This window comes from Hippopotamus amphibius, chromosome 4 (genome assembly GCF_030028045.1).
Source record: "Hippopotamus amphibius kiboko isolate mHipAmp2 chromosome 4, mHipAmp2.hap2, whole genome shotgun sequence".
Lineage (NCBI taxonomy): Eukaryota > Metazoa > Chordata > Mammalia > Artiodactyla > Hippopotamidae > Hippopotamus > Hippopotamus amphibius.
The window spans coordinates 162540980-162554903 of NC_080189.1; the positions used below are offsets into that span (position 1 = coordinate 162540980).

General features: G+C 54.3%; 1 protein-coding gene across 1 annotated transcript in view; it reads left to right on the forward strand.

Annotated features, from left to right (window-relative positions):
* TMEM63C (transmembrane protein 63C) overlaps window positions 1–6606 on the forward strand; it is a 33372-nt gene extending 26766 nt beyond the window's left edge. The window contains exons 20-22 of the mRNA XM_057733160.1: window positions 2010–2119; window positions 3502–3570; window positions 6406–6606. Coding sequence (XP_057589143.1) covers window positions 2010–2119; window positions 3502–3570; window positions 6406–6606 — 380 coding nt within the window. The remainder of the gene's footprint in view (window positions 1–2009; window positions 2120–3501; window positions 3571–6405) is intronic.
* Window positions 6607–13924: the final 7318 nt, after the last annotated feature.

Genomic DNA, 13924 nt, shown 5'->3' on the forward strand with positions numbered 1-13924 from the left:
ATGAACAAAAACAAAAACAAAAAACATCCTATTCCTTCATTCTAACTCAAGGCTGGCAGGAAATAAAATATTAGCTGTCAGGCTCCATTCCAAGACATTCCTGCTGGGGTCCTATAAGATGCCTGGTCTTATGTGTTGTCAAAAACCTGGAGGAGGATTCGGAGTCTTCCCCAGCAGCCAGCTTTTCCCCTCCTCTTGGCTACTCAGAGCTGCTGCCCCTGCCCAGGTGGACTCAGAGACACCCTCTCTCAGAGAGAGAGTCCACACAGGCCCCAGACTGGACCCCCCAGCTCCCTGCCCTGAGTCACCCATGCCCCAGGTGGCAGTCTCTGCCAGCCCCAGGCCAGTCTCAGAAGGGCTCACCCTGACCTCCCCATCCTCCTTCCTCCCCCCGCACGTGCCTTCCCTCGAGACACTTGACCTTAACCGTCGCGGTCCATGTTTTCTTACTGCCTGTCACAGTGGTGTCAGTCAACAGTCAGCTCACAGTTGTTTATGTACATTGTCCACGTGTTGTCACCCCCCAGTTTCCCATCCCCCAGCCTTCCCTGCCCCTAGCAGACCTCATTGTTTTAATAGTGCTTTTTTTTCTAAGTATAAAGGACTACATGTTTGTTATCAAAAACAGAAAAAATTGAAAGATCAAAATTTGAATGACCTACCATCTCACCTACGGCCTCACATCTATTGCTCCCAGACCTCACCCTGTGCATGCATTTTGGGGGACAGGGCAAAGTGGAAGGAGTTTGCTGGTTTAGTCTTACTTTACAAAATTGCAGTATCCACTTTACACCATTCAGACTTGTATCCTGAGTTTCTTCCCTGAACATTATGTTCTGAGCAATTTCCTGCATTATTAAAATACTGTTGGAGGACATGCCTTTTAACGTCTGTGTTAAGTTCTGTCCGTTTTAGTCAGTTCTCCATTGCTGGGATATTGACATTGTTTACCATTTTTTGCTTTTATAGAAACACAATGATAAACATCATTATGCGATAACTTCCGACTGTAAAGACTGATTTTCAGTATTCACATAGGTAGAAAACTGCTGCCGTGAAGAAGTTACCAGACATCCCCAAGCAAAAATTCTGAATTGCTTTTCTTTTTTCTCTTTTTTTCTGAATTGCTTTTCCACGCCAATAGCACATGTAACTGAACATGCCCACTTCAAAAGGGCTTACAAGGGCCAGACAGAGCAAGACAAATATCATATGATATCACTTGTATGCGGAATCTAAAAAAAAATGATACAAGTGAACTTATCTACAAAACAGAAACAGACTCACAGACTTAGAGAATGAACTTATGGTTACTGGCGGAGGGCAGCGGGGGAGGGGTAGATAGGGAGTTTGGGGTTGACATGTACACACTCCTATATTTAAAACAGACAACCAACAAGGACCTAATGTACCGCACAGGGAACTCTACTCAATATCCTGTAATAACCTAAACGGGAAAAGAACCTGAAAAAGAATAGATACATGTATATGTATAACTGAATCATTTTGCCATATACCTGAAACTAACACAACATTGTTAATCAACTATACTCCAATATAAAATAAAAAAAAAATTTTTTTTTATAAGGGGGCTTACAAAGAAAGGTATGGGTCTGAGATTGACTGTATTTTGGAGCAGTGGCATAAATGAGTGACTCAGAGATAATTCCCAGGTACCATGAGGTGGTAGGTAACTGACCTCGAGGAGGCCGTTTAATAGGCACCTAAGTGGATATTTAACTCAATTAATTTTTTTCGTGGAATCCACCGGATGCCAAATCCTAAACTGGCCAAATAGCGCAGAGAGATGATGTCCCTGTGTTGGGCTCGTTGATCAAGTTGTTAAGGGGAGAATTGGGCAGGGATGTCACTGCCCCAGGCTCCAAACTCCTACGGGGGTGCTGAGCTGGGTCCCAGGCGTCTGTCAGCCTGGCAGCATCTCAGCTGGCATCCCTGCCCACTGCTTCAGTCCTCAAGCCCCAAGCCAACGCCTTTCCTTCTCCTTGCAGGGCCACTACACGCCATCACTTTCTTTTCCCTGTCCACGCTTATTGTTTCCATAATAATGGCCTGCGTTGGCACTTTTCTGGGGAAACTTCGGAAAGCGTCTGACTATGAGGTGAGTTGCCAGCCTGGCTTTCCTCTGCAGGTTCTCCCCGGCCTCAGGGCACACAGGTCTTGGACCCCCTCCTGGTGGGGCCACTCACAGCACCCCCCACACAGCTCTTGCCTTTCTCTCTGCCGATGGGATGTGCAGACAGTGCCGGGGGTGCATGCTGCCTGTGTCCTTGCACCGGCCCCAGAATCACGCCTCCCGGAGCAGGGAAATCTGGAAGACAGCTGTCCTCTCCTCTACGCCCCTCTGACATCTCCTCCAAACCACAGGCTGGGGCCCATCCCTCCTACAGTGTGAGCCTGTCCAGGCACTGAGCTGCAAGGACCATTCCGAGGGACGGAGGGTTGAGAGAGAGGATGAGAGCAGGAGTAAAGGAGGGGGCAGTAAAGGATGATCACCTGGGGAAGGGGGACAGTCACCTCACTTTTAAGAATCTCAGGATATTGAACTCGTCTGGAGGGGAGGCCTGGCTCTCCGGGCCCCATGACTCCTTTGGCTCTTTGCCGGGGGGCCCAAACAATTATTAGAGAAGGGGTCTGATCCATGCCAGCAGAACTGTGTGCTCGAGACCAGCATTCCTAAAGTGCGGTGCCTGTAGAGGTGTACTGTAATGGTTTCTAGTGGACTAAAAGATAATTTTTTTATTTTCCATGGTTATACATTTCTTTTTCTAGTTAACTTTCTGCTTGTGGCAACTGACACAGGTTTTCTTTTTATAGTAGTGAATTGTTTCCTTTTTAAATGAATTTATATGAGAAAGTTGATTTAAAATACTAGCATCCTGCTGAGTCAGAGGAGGGAGCCTCTGAGAAGAGAATCTTCTTGCTTCCAGTGGTCTCGTATCTGGGGCCCTGGGCACAGGCACCCACTGCCCTTTCTACCTGGACCCTCCTCCATCCCCAGACCCGAGTCCATTCTAGTGAAGGATCAGAGTGAACAATGCCTCTGGCTCTGTCTTCCCAAAACAATGATGACCTGGGATCTGGTTGCTCAGGTATCCATTCTAGAGACAGAAGGTGACAGGAGACCTAGACCCTCATTTCATTACAGAGATAGAGGGGAAATTCTGGCAGGAAAGAAGGTATTATTGAAGTCAAGACTTCTCCTAGAGTTAAAGCAGTCTCATCTTTGAACCCCAACTTCCACTCTGCTTACTCTCTCCATCCTTGGGAATGGGACATTTCAGAAGGGTCTCCCCAGCATCCCAGTAGCTCTCTGTCCCCCTGGGCTTCAGCCCTGCCATCTGGGCTGCAGGTCTGGAAAAATAGATGAGTTGAGTTTAGGGGAACAGTAGGCCCCTTAAACCCGAGTTAAGGTCAGGCTTCTCTGGATGTGGGGAGGGCGGGGGCATTCTGTGACCCTCCATGTCTCTCCTGCTGCCGCAGCCCGAGGAGGAGATGGAGACGGTGTTCGACCTGGAGCCCAGCAGCACGTCCTCCACGCCAACTTCCCTTGTGAGTCAGTGCCTTCGCCCTGGGATTGCTCAGGAGGTGGGGGCTTACAGGGGTGGGCTACTCCAGCAGCATTGTGGGGGCACCAGCACTTAGTGCCCACCCTGGGTATTGGGGAGGAGACGGGGGTCCCCGGACTCCCCCCTCTGACGCAGCAGGACTTGGCCCAGGTCAAATTGCTGCCGTGGCCCTGGCTGAAGAGCCTTCAGAAAGATAGAAGATCCAGGATTTACTCCAGGACATTCTCTAGAAGGAGCTCAGAGAGGACGAGAAAGGGCAGGGCGAACCCAGCCTCAGCGAGCTCAGTCGTGTAGACGCAGGGATGTGCTGGGGCTCGGCCTCAGGACCGAAGGCTGCCTCCAAGGGCACAGGTACCAGGCAGAGTGGCACAGACAGAGCTGCAGCGAGCTATTGGAGGTCTGCACCGAATGGTAAGGCAGGGGCCGCGCCGGATGAGTGAGCCCATCAGCTTATGAAGAGACGAGGCCGGACTCAGAGTGCAGGGGTCCAGCAGGCTGGGCGTTGGCTCCTACACAGTGGTTCAGCCTGGAGGGGCGTGAGCGCTCACCCACAGCCCAGCCACAAGTGCGGCTGCAGGGCCACCGATGTGTGCGCTGAGCTGGGTACCGGGTCAGCCTGTGCCCCGATGCCAGGGTGCCTTGGAGGAGCCCTGGAGAAGGGTACCAGCCAGCCCGGGCACTCAGGGAAGGCTTCCCGGAGGAGGGAACATCTAATCCGACTCCAGCAATGGGAGAGTAGGGGTTACCAGATGGAAGAGGGTGTGGGGAAGGGCACTCAAGGAAGAGGATCAGCCTGTGCAAAGGCCCGGAAGAGAGAATCTGGAGCACTGGGGCAACTGAAGACAGTTTGGGGCCTGGTGCAAATGCAGAGTGGGCGGCAGGGCCCGGTGGGAGAGGAGGCCCTTCAGTCGCGGCAGAATTGGGTGAAAGCGCACAGATGCAACAGTGGGTGGATATGCCCACACCAGGTGCACAGAACCACAGGTCTGCCTCACTCTGAAACAAACCCTACAGGTAGGGCCCGATGAGCTCTGGGAGGTGGCAGGGGGGACGGAGCTTCGGTACCAGAGAGACAACAAAGGTTTCAAAGCAGGAAAGTCTCTCTTCACATAGCATCTCCCTTGGGGCCCTTCCAAGTTGGGCCCTCTGAAATATTGTCAGCAATTGGTTTTTGAAACCTTACAAATCAGATGCTTCGCCATTCTCGCTCTTGATCTTCATGATAAACCCACGCATTAGGGGTTTTTATCCTCATTTTACAGATGGGGAAACTGAGGCTCAAAAAAGTGAATTAATTTAGACCCTAGGGTACTACTATTCAAGGAAGTGGCAGAACAAGGTTTGGACCTAGAGTTTGAACTTTAAAAAAAATTACTGGAATTGATTTTTTAAATCTTTCATTATTATAGCAGAGGTATCTGAGTGTTGTAGATAATTATGGGGAGAAAATAGAGAAGCAAAAATAAGAAAATAAAAAGTCCATATTGCTACCACCTAGAGATGACCACTGATACCTTAATGTATATTCTTCAGATGTATATTTTTTCTAAAATGACATAATACTGCACACTATTTTATAACCTGCATTTTAAATTAACAATCTCCGTCTACATATACACATTTTTACCTCTTCAAATATCCAGTCCATACTCAACTTGCTCTACATGTTCCAGAAATATCTTTTGCAGCTTGTCCAAACCAAGATCCAGTCCAGTCTCTGTGCTAGATTAATCCAGCACCTCTGCATGTCCCTTTGATTTTAGCACCAGTTCTCTTTTATGAATTGTTGGAGAGACCAAGCCAGTAGTCCTGCAGAATGTCCCACCTTCTCGCTTTTTCTGGCTGTTTCTTCATGGTATCTTACAGGAGGTTATACTATCTCCTGTATTTCCTGAAACCTAGAGGCTAGATCCAAAGGCTTGACAGATTCAAGTTCAACACTAGGGGCCAGATAGAACATGTTACAGACAGTGCTGTGCATCACACCAGGAGATCTGTGATATCCCATTTATTGCCATTAATGATGCTGAAGTGACTCCCTGATTCAGGGATGACTGCTGGCTTCTTCCATTGTTCAGTTACCATTTTTCCCCTAGGACCCAAAAGATCATCTCTGGGGTTTACTCTGGCCTGTGAAAATATCCAAATTCTTCCTCATCAACAGGGCTGTTTAGTTTCACTGAAATAAATTCCCATAGGAAAGGTTTAAGTCTACCCAATCATTACCTATTTTCAAAATGAGGAGTTGGTTTAAAAGTCCCTTCAAAGTCCCTTGTCACAAACAGCTCCATCCCTAGTACTTCTTGTGTTTTTCTATTCTGCTGCCATCCCAGGCATTCCTGGAGTTCACGGGTCGCGTGACCAAGACCTCAGCAGCCTCAGTTTCAAATCCTGACTCACAGGCCAACCCGTGACACAGCCTGAGGGAGGTGGATGTGCCTCTGAAGCTGTGTTAGAAAGGGCACTGGCTCAGGAATGGGGGTCCCTCCAGACCCCACTGTAAGGGAGACTCACGTCACCTCCCCCTGGGTTCAGCCCGACCTGGAACCAAGGATGAATGGCACATGTGCTAAAGGAAGAGCGGACTAGGAGTTAGGAGACTCACACTGGCCCGGGGAGCATGCAGATAGATGCTCATAAATGATCGAGAGCAGCTGGGCGGGTGGGATGGCCAGGACTTGGGCTGCGGGGGGAAGAAGGAAGGAGCCATGGCTTAGAGGGGCAGAGGCTCTGCAGGGAAAGCGTGAGGGGGAAGCGTGTGCCCAGGGCCTTGCCCCAGACGTGACCTTGCCCCGTCTCCCCTCTCTGTCCCAAGCAGCTGTATGTGGCCACCGTGCTGCAAGAGCCAGAGATGAACCTGACCCCCGCCTCCTCCCCAGCCCGGCACACCTATGGCACCATGAACAGACAGCCGGAAGAGGGAGAAGAGGAGAGCGGTGTGAGGGGCTTTGCAAGGGAGCTGGACGCGGCCGAGTTCCAGGAAGGGCTGGAACTGGAGGGCCAGAGCCAGTACCACTGACCAGGACCCAAGGCCTCCACCTGGCGACTCCAGCCGGGAGTGGCGGCCAGGGGAGAGCCCGGCAGGGGGAGGCAGGAGGGTGGCCTGGACTGCCCCACTACCTCCTGCAGACTTTGGGATGGCCCCAACGGAGCCCTGGCTACCTACCGGCCCCGACCTGCTGACCAGCTAAAACGGGAGATGCCGGGCACTGTAGAGGGACACCAGGATGAGATGGAAGATGCAGGCAAGCGCCATGTCTTGGGAACAGTGGCTGGAGCCCCGAGCGCAGAGACGGCAGGCTGGGGAACTTTGCTGGGGCCACGATGGAGAAGGTGTGCGTGAGGGAGGAGGCAGGAAGAAGCCCACCGAAGACTCTCTGGGGTCTTCGCCACCCTTCCACCAGCTGCCCTGCCCAAGGAGCTTCTGCTGCTGTCCAATCCCTCCCCCACCCTCACTCCCAGCCCTCCCTCCCTCCCCTGCAGTCGAGGAAGCAAAGGTATGTGTGCTAGACCTCACCAACAAGACACAGACGACCACCTCCTCCAGGTTTCCCTGCATGGAGATCTGCAAGGAGAAAGTCTCTGCACCCACCCGCAGGAGCGGGCGGCTGAGACCATAGACTTAAAGGAGGCGGCTGAGCCCCTTCCTGTTCCTCTGCCCCTCATCGGATGTCCCCAGGAGCAGCAGGGTAGAGACCCTTCTCCTTTCTATTCCTGCAAGAATAGCTGGGACATGGTCACTCGGGGCTCATTAAATGGGACCTGTGTGCATTTTGATGAAGGCAGCCAGGACTGGTTACTGTCAGGTGGGCAGGACAGGAGCAGAATTCATGGAAGGGCTTCTCCCAAAATGCTGAGTGATGAGAAACCAGATATACCTCCCCAAGCCCCAGGGCCTAATGAGAAGACCCCCAAGGTCAAGGATACGGCCACTGAGAGCTGCTCCTGCCTCATACCCATCTGAGTGCCTAGGCCCCCAGCGAGACTAAGGTGGGGGGTAGCTTAAGGTGAGAAGTCCATGCTGCAAACTAAAGGCACTTGGCCTTTCCCCAGCCTCCGAGCAGGACCCTTCCTCTCCTCTCGGGGCTGCCCTGCATTCTGGACTGAAGAGCAGTCCAGTGGCCTCCAGTATGGTCCTGGCTCAGACACTGCGGATGCCCTGTGGGGGACTGAGGGGCGGGGGGCTGCGTCCTCTGTGGACAGGCAAAGTAAGGCTGTCCTCCCAGGGCAGCCACCACCCGAGGCCTGGAGGAGCCAAAACCTGAGTAGGAACAACGCTGGTGACACCATTGCTGCAGGTAGGGGTGCAGGCCTCTGGGGACAGGCCCCCATCAGGACCACCAGGAAGCCAGTGGGGGAAGACACGAAGAAGGGTTGGGTGGCTGGGGCCTCGGTGGCCCAGAATGAGCCAGGTCAAATGGGGTCTGCATGCCCTAGTGCTCTCCCGAGCTCCCTCTTCCAACGGTCTGGGCCCCTGCAGCCAACCTGCTGAAGGTGGGCGCCCAGGTTCACCTCACCTGGGAGTTTGCCCCCAGCTGCTGGGCACGCGGGTGCGCCTGAGCTCGGATCACCTGAGCCTCACTTCTGCTCCACACGTGCCCACATCCCGATTCCAGAAGCTCCGGGCTTGACCCCAGAGGAGAAATAGCACTTGAGGGGCAGATGTTGCTCTCCCCCAAGAGCTCAGCCCAGACTTTGGCCTGAGCGATCTTTCCAGAGAGCCCGGGTCAGCTGGGGAGGAGGCAGTCTCTCCTCGTCCAGGTAGGAATGAGGAGGAAACTGTATCCGGCTGATTCCTCATAAACCCAGGCCCCACAGAGCCGCCTCCGCCGAGCATTTCACCAGCCACAAGGGGACGTGGTCCTTTTCAGAGAAGCCCAGCAGGGAGCCCTGCCCGCGGTGGGGAGGTGGCAGCTCCGGGCCCTGCCCGACCCCCAGGCGTGTGGCGAGGGGCGTCCTGCCAGAAGCTGGCCTGAGGGCTCTCCTCCGCCTGGCCCTGCTTGCTGGCATCCGCGCCCCCCGCCGTCTCCACAGCCCCCGCGGGACCGTTCCTGCTGCGTCTCTCACCTCCCCCTGCCCGCCTGGCAGCCCGCGGAAGCTGCATGTGGAGAGGTCCCCGCAGAGGACATGGCCGCATGGCTGCGGCTACCCCTCTGAATCTGGGTCAAGTGCAGTCTGGTTCTGAGAGCAGACGGTGAGGATGTTGGGAAAGTTCCTGAGTCCACTCGCTTCTCTACTCTTCCTAGAGCCCAGCGCAACCAGCAAGGCCCGGCCACAGCCGCCTGACCTCCGGCGGTCACTGCTGGGGGTGTGGGCATGATTTCACTCTTTACCCACCACATCCAGCCCCTCCTCAAGCACCTCCCCTCCAACCTGCGCTCTCGGCCCACACGTCTCACGCCTTGGCCTCCACCTACCACCATCCACCCCATCCCACGGCCCTTCCCAGCTGCCCCTACCCCATCTGTTCCCCAAAGCCCCACCTCTCAGACCTGGGCTTTTCTGGAGGGAGCGACCTCTGGGGACCAGGTATTGCCTAGAGCCTTCGAGAAGTGCCCCTCCCTGGGCCTAGGGCAGCTCCAATGCCCGCCTGCCTCTTCCTCAGACGCTTCTGGAAGCAAAGTGCCTATCAGCAGCATTGCATCCTCTGGGGACCCCGGTGGGGAGCGTGGACTTCCCTTGGCCATCACCACTGAAGGAATGTGCCGGAACGCCGAACCGTCTTGTTATTAACGCTATGACCGTGCCTTGAATAAATAAGTCCCCCCGACCTCTTCTGGCCTGTGCCTCTGCATCTGAGCCAGCCCAGCAGGGCCTTCCCTCCATCTGCAAGAAGCCAGAGCTCCCTGAGGTGGCCAGGCTGGAGTACCACATCTTCTGTGTGGCTTTGGCCCCTGGGGCCAGAGCGGCCACTCTGAGACCCTCGACCGCTGAGGTTTCCCTGGCCCCTGTCCTCACAGGGGAAGGCCTGGCAAGCACTGCGTGGCCTGCTGGAGAGACGGACGTGAATCTGCCCGTTTCTTTCCACTGTGGATGCTCTGAGAGCCTCCTGAGAAGTCGGGGAGAGCTTTTTGGTCCATGAGCTACCCAGGAAGCCATCAGGGCAGCCTCCCCTGGGGAAGCAGAAGCCCTGGGGTGAGTGCTGGGCCCTGAGGGGGCTGTGGGCCAGGCAAGCAGCTGGACTTGACAGGACACAGACTTCAGGTAGAGGCCCCCGGGGAGCAGCAGGCTGGGCTCAGGTCTGCAGCAGCCTCAGCCAACGGCACAGGGCGGGAGAGGTCCAGGAGAGGCTGGGCATTAGGGGGGTATGTAGAGCTGCCATGTCAGGCCTGAACGGGATAAGAAAACCCTTTAGTAAAGGATAGTTATGTCTGCTGTTACACCTGTGGCAAGGGGGGACGTTCCCTGCCCGGGGGGACGTGTGTCCTGGCCTAGAAGGCCGGGGTTCTGGCCCTTCCTCTGCTCTAGCCGGCTCGATGATCTTGGGCTGGTCACCTTATTCTGAAAGCAGGAGGACAGGCGTCTGACCGCTCTGTCTCGTTACCGAATAGAGCAGATTCAGCCGCAGGGACAGAGGGAACGGGGTGTGGAGGGGGTTTCCTCCCCCACTGCTCCTTGTGAGGACAGAGGCTACTCTCAGGGGCACGCTGCCCAAGGGATGCTCCTGAGCCCCCTCGCCTCAGACTTTCATCGTCCACCGGTGGGCATGAGCTCAAAGCCCCCCACGGTGGGAGCCCTTGACCCCTCGCGCCTCAAAGCAATTATGTTCCAAGCCGAGTGAGATGAAATCCACAAGAGGTGCTTCAGTGGGGAGAGGAGTAGGAAGACCACCCTGGCCGGGTGGGAGGGCCTGAGTCCTGCTGCCTGGGAATGGGGGTCAGGGAGGTTGGGGAGGGGGGCCGTGGGCAGATGGCCAAGAAGGAGGCCTGGTGCCAGGGAGGTCCAGGATGCCAGCTCCATGGGGCTCCGCCCAAGAGGGCATTGGCACACCAGACTGAGTGCCAGGTTGGGCCCTGCGGGGCTGGAGAGGAAGCAGAAGGTCCCTGGGCTCCAGGAGGCTCTGCCCGGAGGCCAAGCTTGGGGTGGCTCTTTGCCACGCTCCCAAAGCAGTCATCGTCCTCTCCGGGTTTCTAAGCTCGCTCTGTGAAGGCCCTGGGGAAGCGTGGTGGAGCCTGACTTAGGCGAAGACAGTTCACAGGTTTTTTCAACAGAGGCTGTATTTTGAACATCTACCATTCCACCGTGGCAACCAGCAACCCAACATATCTCAAGCCTCAAGTACTGGGTCTCTATTCCGGCTGCAAATTGGAGTCTCCTGGGAGATTTTAAACAATCCCAACATCCAGGCGCCCTCCCTGAACAAGCCAAAATTTCTGGGGCGGGGCCCGGACATCTCTATTTTACAAAATCTCCCCGGTGACTCTGGTGTGCAGGGTGGGTGAGGTTCTCGTGGAGTTGCAAGGAAAACAATCTCAGACTCACGGGGAAGCTGGTCTCAGCACCTCACGCTGCCTCTCACCTCAAGCCCTGTAGCCTGTACATAGTTACAAACCCACAGCCTGGGAAAGCTCTCCTCCCTTCACTCTGCCTCCAGAGAACTCAAATGACAGGTGCCTGGTAGGTAATCAAAGATTAGGCCCAAACAAGCATTTGCCTTCAGGCTTACAAGCAGTTAATGCCTAGAGTGGGCACATCTTCTGTTGTAATCATCTTCCTTTGCAGTAAGTACTACTGTTGGGTCAAAGAGACACACACACACCAGCCTCGGGGGTCATTTCTGCCTGTCTGGTCACCTTCAGCAATGGTTTGAAGCCCCTCCTCTTCCCTCCATTCACAGAGCCCAAGTAGCTTTCCTGACAGCCTTCCCCGTGTGGACTGCAATAGATTATAAGTACGATAAACAAATTTACATAGTGGGAGATCAGGATAGTGCTTTGAAGAAAAAACAAAGCAGGATGGGGATTGTGTCTGGAGACGGGGAGGATGGGGGACAAGCTCTGTGGGAAGGAGACACGGGACAGCCAGTGGAGGCCGCGTGGAGGCAGTGGCGACCAAATGCCAGGCCCAAGGACCAGCGAGGAGGAGGCCAGAGTGCCTGGAGCAGAGTGAGGGAGGGGAGAGAAGAAGGAGCCTCCGTGGGCTGAGCTACTGGAGGATTCTGCGCAGGGGAGACATGTGGAGACAAGGTGGACGCAGAAAGCCCTGTTGAGGGCTCTGTCGGAGGCATCCAGGAGCAACAACATGGTAGCTCAGCCAAGGACAGGGCAGTGAAAGAGGAGGTAGTGAAATTCGGAATAGGGCCCGGGGAATTCCTGTTTAGATTTGATGTGGGGCCTGAGAGAAAGCAAGGAGGTAAGGCTGACTCCCAGTTCTTCAGCCTAAACAACTGGGTAAACTGGTTTACCACAGCAGAGAACGCGGGGAAGGAGCAGGTCTGGGAAAAAGACCAAGTGTACCGTTTTGGTTGTGTTACGTCTGAGATGGTGCCTTGTGTGGGTGTTGGGCAGGTGGCTGGATACAGAGTCTGGAGTAAGGGAGAGCTGGGCTGAAGCTATAAACTCCGGAGTTGTCAGCATCCAGATGGGGCCGAAGGCATGGGACTGGCTTGCGACCTCTCTGGGCGCAAGCATAGGAGAAGAGGAGGTCAGGGGGAGATGGGTAGGAGAATCTGCAAGGGAGACCAAGAAGGAGCAGCAGAGAGGAATGAGGGGAACCGGGAGAGCCTGGTGCCCTGGGAGCCAAGGGAAGACAGGGACTCAAAGGGGAAAGGGGACCCCAGCTCTAACCCCAGCTCTAAGTAACAGCGAATACAGGCAGAGAGGAGTGAGCTCAAAGGAGTCGCATCAGCCATGTCAAATGCTGGACACGCCACTGAGCAAATGACCGGGTTTCGCCCACAAATCAATAACGTGGGGGAGAGGGGGAGAGGCTGGTAGAGAATGAGAGGTTTAAGAGGTACAACCAGACCTCCAGTGTGTGGCCCTTGATTGCATCTTGAATTGAACAAACCAGCTGCCGAAAGACGTCTTTGAGACACCAGGGAAATTCAAATATGACCTGGGCATTAGGTGATGTTGAAGAGATAACTCTTCATCTTGGTAGGTGTGTTGATAGCATGGGTTAAAAGGTAAAAAAAAAATCAGCTAGAAATTCATACGGAAGACTTTATGTGTGAAAGAACGTGATGTCTGGGATTAGTTTTGAAACTGTCCAGCAAAATTAAAGGGCAGGGGGAGGTCTTCAGTTGCTCACTGCTGATTCTGGGTGAAGAGAAATGGAGCCCTGTTAGGTTCTGATTTTTGTTTATGTTAACATATCTTCATAATAAGAAGTTTAAGAATAAAAGGAGGGGTGATCAACTCTTCCAAGTGCTGCTGAGCAGAAGAGCAAGATGAACGCTGAGACGTGGCCACTGAGGTTGGCAGGATGGAGGTTGTTGGTAACCTTGATGGTAAGATCGGTGTGGGGGATGAAAGCCTGCTTGAAATGGGGTACCATCCTCTCACAGGAATGAGGACATGAGAACAGCGAGGAAAGACAACCCTCCTGAAGAGTTTTGCTATCAAAGGAAGTAAAGAAATAGGGTGGTAGCTGGAGAGAGAAGGGGGCGGTGAGGGAGGGGAGGTTCTTTGTATAAAATGGGAGATGTGGGCTGATAGAATGAGGAGAAGAGAGAGAGGATTCCAGGGCTGAGACCTGGAATAGAGGAGGAAGGAACTACCCACCCCCGGGCACACACACGCACACGCACACATGCACACACACACGCACGCATGCACATGCATGCACAGCCAGACATGCACAAGTAGAAGAGAGGGCTTCGAGAGAGGTGAAAGCACCAATGCTTAGGATGGCTTAAGACACATCAGAGGTGGGTGTTTGACCTATCCAGAGCCAGGTCACCCTGGTGGGCATCAAACATTCAGGAGCCCTAGGCCAGGCTTGGCCACCTGAGTCTGAGCCACTATTTGGTCACACAGCAGAGGGGGCCTCCTCACTGGAGCCTGTAGGGCACAAGAAGAAAATACCTCTGAAGCCCCAGTGGGAAAAGCATTCCTGACATGTTCCAGACCCAACGTCTGCAGTCACACAGCTTGGCAGGCCTGGCCCCCTGAGCTCAACAAAAATGAGGCCCCAGCTGGAGCTAGGGAGGCTCTGCGGGTGCCGGTGGCACTGGTCTTGGTTAAGAAAACCAGACCTCGGGGTGAGGGTAGCTGGCCCAGGTGCAGCCCCTCCAGCCATTTACAGCCCAGATTCATGGCCCCACAGCTTGGAGGCCAGCAGCACATGGAGCGTTAAGCCCAAGCCTGCTCGCATGAAGCCCACTCTTCAAGCCA